Raw genomic sequence first — 5,000 nt, forward strand, 5'->3', positions numbered from 1 at the left:
TCTTGTGATTTACACATTCGTTTTGCTTTGTCTAGTGAATGGTAAAACTCTGTCATATCTGCATCTGTCGTCTCTTCTGTGTGTGCATAAACTTGAATAATATTGATGTCAACTACAGGTCCTCTTAGCCTAACCAGCAAACCTCTGTCTGAGATTGCTACGTGCCCTTTGTAAAATTTGGTTGATTGTTGGTCTAAGATCATCCCTACTCCTTTTTGGAAAGAGGTTCCACCACTCCATATGATCTTATATGTCGTGTTGTTTTCTTGTTTTGACATGGTTCCCTGCTCTTTCCATCTTATCTCTGCCAGGCCAAGAATATTTATTTGGAGCCGTTTCATTTCTTTTAGAATGTTGTTTAGATTTCCTTTTTGGGCACAGGTCCTGACATTCCATGTCCCGATTTTGGTTTTGTCACATTTGTTAAATTTATTTCGCCTAGTAACTGGCTGACGGTTCGGTGTGACCTGACGAACATCACGCTCCCAACCGAGCGAGGCAGCAGTCTTCCGTGAAAACATGCTCCCCTTTACGCTGTCACCGTTTAACTTTTTGGACTTATTCATGCAGTTAACTCGGCAAAGTTACAAGAATGGTTTGCCATTGTCTATTCTTGTCGCCCTCTGCAGTTGGCCAGCTTGACCTGATACCGTTCGACACCACGAGGAGGTTGCAGTAGGGCTTGATGATGATCTATCTTTGCAGACTTGGCGTCATCCATTTGTCGAACATCTATTCTATAAAATGTCTTAATGGGAAATAGAAACAACAAAAACATTGTTGGATTTTTTAAATCCCTTCCTTTTTATAAAATCTTTATTCTTGAAAGAGTAGAAAAAAGACAATTTGATCGCATTATAATTTTAATATACTTGTAAAATAATTTACATTCAACGTTATCTCTCTAAGGCTAAGTACATGTAATGGTAACCCACAGTAATGATATCTTTGTCAGTGCATGGCAATATGATGATGATGATGATGATGATGATGATGGTGATGATGATGATGATGATGATGATGATGATGATGATGATGATGATCGTGATGATGATGATGATGATGATGATGATGATGATGATGATGATGATGATCATGATGATGATGATGATGATCATGATGATGATGATGATGTTGATGATCATGATGATAGTGACGACGAGGATGAAGATGATGATCATGATGATAATGATGATAATGATGATGATTGTAATGACAACCACCTCTAACCTGTCATAATCCATAATTGTATTGAGTCTATGCGCTATACTGATGACAGTACATAGGGCAAACTCGTCCCGTATAGTGTTCTGTATTAACTTGTCTGTCTCCAAATCAACCGCCGCCGTGGCCTCATCCAATATCAAGATCTTGGTTTTCCTCAGTAGAGCTCTAGCTAAGCAAACCAGTTGCCGCTGCCCGACACTGTAAAAAAACAAAACAAACAAACATATATGTGACCCTTCGCCCCAAAACGGTATTATGCCGTAACGAATCAGATGCTTAAAAGCCGAAGTAAATGTTAAACTGGTCAAAAGTAAAAATTGTTGGCATTATCACCTTAAAATATAGTTGTCATTCTCCTCGATAAATCATATAAACTCAACACAAGTCCGATATTTCTTGCTAAACATTCAATTTTCAACATCTTAACAAACCCGACTTAATACCGTTTTGAGGGGAAGGGTCACACATTTGACCATTAGCCTCAAAAGAGTATTAAGTCGGGATGGTTAAGATGTTTGAACATTTAAATGTTATCCATAAATATCAGATGGTGTTGGTTGTGTATGTTTAATTGAAGAGAATGGCAATTATAGTGTATTGTGCTAATGCTATTTTTGACCAGTTTAACAATAAACTCGGCTTTTAGGCATCTGGTTCGTTCCGACATAATACCGTTTTAAGACACTGGGTCATAAATTTAACAAAAATAAATTGCTTTTCTATACCGCAATATCCACCAACGGGTTCAAGACGCTTTTCAAAGGGTCCATGACCAACAGCAGTTCTTAGGACGGCTATGTGGTCTAGTAGTATGACACTCGCTTTCGGATCGGAAGGTCCTGGGTTCGAGCCTCGCTCGACGCATAGTTGAGTCCTTGGAAAAGACTCTTTACTCACATTATCTCACCGTACTCAGGTGTAAAATGAGTACCTGGCCGTTAACAGCGTTGCCTTTGTCCGAAAAATTGTGATATCGTCTAACAGGCGTCATGTCTCGTCCCACATATTAAATGTTGCTGTTGACCAGGGACCACTTGTAAAGCGCTTTAAGCACGTTAAGTGGATATTGCGCTATATAAAAGCTCAATATGACGCCTGTCAGGAGATATTACAATTTATTTTTCGGAAGGGGATATAACTATCAACAGCCAGTTAAAATTAAAGGTTGTGCTTTTATGTATCACAATATCCATTAAACGTGCGCAAAGGGCGTCCCTCGCCAACAACAAACCGCAACATGTAGTACGAGTCATGACGCCTGATAGGAGATATTGCAATTTGTTTTCGACAGAGACAACGTGCTAACGGCGTTGTACTAGCGAGCATATTATATAAAGGATACCAGTCAATGTATATTGTTCGATTCACACTATGATAAATAAAGACCTTAAGCGCCTCATCATCATCATCATTGCCTTTTCCATCCTGGGTCAGTGTTTTTGTTTTCGACAGAGACAACGTGTTCACGGCCTTGTACTAGCGAGTATATTATATAAAGGATATCAGTCAATGTATATTGTTAGATTCACACTATGATAAACAAGACAAACACACTAAGACAAACAGTTTCCATACTTCTCTATCCTGAGCTAACAAGCTAAAAAAAGGATTTGGTTTGTCCGTCTGCATTTCTGTAACGGTTTGAGTTTAACGGAAAGGGGTGTTAACCCTTTGCCAACCCCCAACCTGGAGGACCAGGTGACTCAAAGCTTGGGGAATCACACACCATTAGTCGCCTTTTACGACACGCTGGCTTGGCATTGGGCTATTCTTGACCCTTTCAGTTGAAGGACCCCGGACACCACACGGGGAAAAGCGCCTCTATTACACATAATAACTGAGATTCGAAAATGACTTAGACCACCAGAGATTGCAGAAGACAGTCATCAGTGGAAAGATATCACTCAAAAAAAATCAGAGAAGCTGCCAACTCGTCCCAGCATGAAGATGACGAGGCGATCGGTAATAAGTCAAAGCAAGTCCCAGTCACACACGGACGGAATTCACTCGCGCATAATGACGTCACAAATAGGCCACGCCTTTACTCACCTGCGCAGCTTTTTTTCGGTTAATGGATTTTACTTGCCCCTATAGGGAATGAGATTAGCGGAAGAGTAACGTCCCTTGATTGGACGTCATCCATAGTCTGTGACGTCACCGGCGGAAAAGTTATTAGAGGGAGAACGTCATGTTGGTTGTGCGCATCCGTCTCTCGTCCTCGTTTCCGGTGAAAGCGGCTTGAGACAAGTCAAAACCAAATTGACGTTCTCTCTGTAAGGTGACGCCAAATCAAGGGATGCTACTCTTCCGCTAATCTCATTCCCTATTGTTTTTAAACCAATGTCCGGATTAGGCTTGCGTAGCCTAGTCCTTTTATTTCAGTTGACATTTGTTAAATATTACATAGCACGAACATAGCACATGTATTTGCATATGCGCACTTGTATACGATCATAAGAACAATCTAGTCAATTTTTAAAACTATTTGTTGTAAACGTTAGACATTTTTCCAAGTTGTAATTGTTCTAATTATACAAAAACATTTTTAAAAAATAAATGAACACTCCCTTTCCCAACCCTCCCCCCCCCCAAAAAAAAACATTAAAAAAAAGAAGAAGAAAAAATGATCCTCATGAAAATGTTTTAAAATCGAATATTTAAAAAAATCAAAATAAAATAATTCGGATAATATAACAACAACAAACAACCCCATGCCCATTCACACAACGTTGTGCATAAAGATGAATCCCCTGACTGTTTAAAAATTCTGCACAAGTGTAAGCAGACGTACAAATAAAAATCCTGTTCAGGTGTAGATCAGCATCTGGAAATAAAGTAATCGTTTCCCACCATATCAGGGCATCATCAACACACTTTATAGTCATCTGGAACAACTACAAAGGACGTCTAATTTTTACGACATGGCACAAGACCGAAGGGCTAGAGCTCAGGTGGTCGCTGGTTCGGATAAGTAAGTAATCGTTTGCATTTCAAACTGCACAAGTGAATCAAAGCCGTTCACACTAGAGACCTCAGTAAACATCTTTTTTTTTTAAATTAAGCTTTTATATAGCGCAATATCCACTTAACGTGCTCAAAGCGCTTTACAAGGGGTCCCTGGTCAAAAGCAACATTTAACATGTAGGACGAGACATGACGCCTGTTAGGCGATATTACAAATTTTCGGACAAAGACAACGCTGTTAACGGCCAGTTACTCATTTTACACCTGAGTACGGTGAGAGAATGTGAGTAAAGAGTCTTTTCCAAGGATTCAACTATGCGTCGAGCGAGGCTCGAACCCAGGACCTTTCGATCCGAAAGCGAGTGTCATACCACTAGACCACATAGCCGAAGTTACACGAACCTAATGGCTCTGAAGGCCTACATTTTGTTTTTGGAGGAGATGGGAGTGGGTGGGGGGTGGGGGGGTGGGGGGGGGGGGAAGGATATTCTTACCTGAGACTCTGTCCACCCTCTCCGACAGTGTAGTCCAGCTTCCTTGGTAAATCTTTCACAAAGTCTCCCAGGTGGGCCGAGGTCAAAGCATCCCAGAGCTGGTTCTCGGTGTATTCATCCAAGGGATCAAGATTCACACGGATAGTACCGGAGAACAGAACCGGATCCTGGAAATATGATTGTGAAATTTACCATTTAATAGGATTCTTTGATCCTGTCCACAGACTCAATATTGGTTTCAAAGTCACTCAGCTGCTTCACCATTCAACTTAGACTCCCAGATGCCTGCATATATAATGGATGTGTTGTTTTAAC

At 40.5% G+C, this 5,000-nt stretch overlaps 1 protein-coding gene across 2 annotated transcripts in view; it reads right to left on the reverse strand.

Annotated features, from left to right (window-relative positions):
* LOC144960255 (multidrug resistance-associated protein 1-like) overlaps positions 1-5,000 on the reverse strand; it is an 83,948-nt gene that overhangs the window by 3,441 nt on the left and 75,507 nt on the right. For both annotated transcript variants that reach the window (XM_078893290.1, XM_078893289.1), the window contains exons 31-32: positions 4,686-4,852; positions 1,231-1,425 (exon numbers count right to left, since the gene is read on the reverse strand). In XM_078893290.1, coding sequence (XP_078749416.1) covers positions 1,231-1,425; positions 4,686-4,852 — 362 coding nt within the window. The remainder of the gene's footprint in view (positions 1-1,230; positions 1,426-4,685; positions 4,853-5,000) is intronic.

Source organism: Berghia stephanieae, chromosome 15, assembly GCF_034508935.2.
Source record: "Berghia stephanieae isolate SIO BIC M18660-M18661 chromosome 15, UCSD_Bste_1.3, whole genome shotgun sequence".
NCBI lineage: Eukaryota > Metazoa > Mollusca > Gastropoda > Nudibranchia > Aeolidiidae > Berghia > Berghia stephanieae.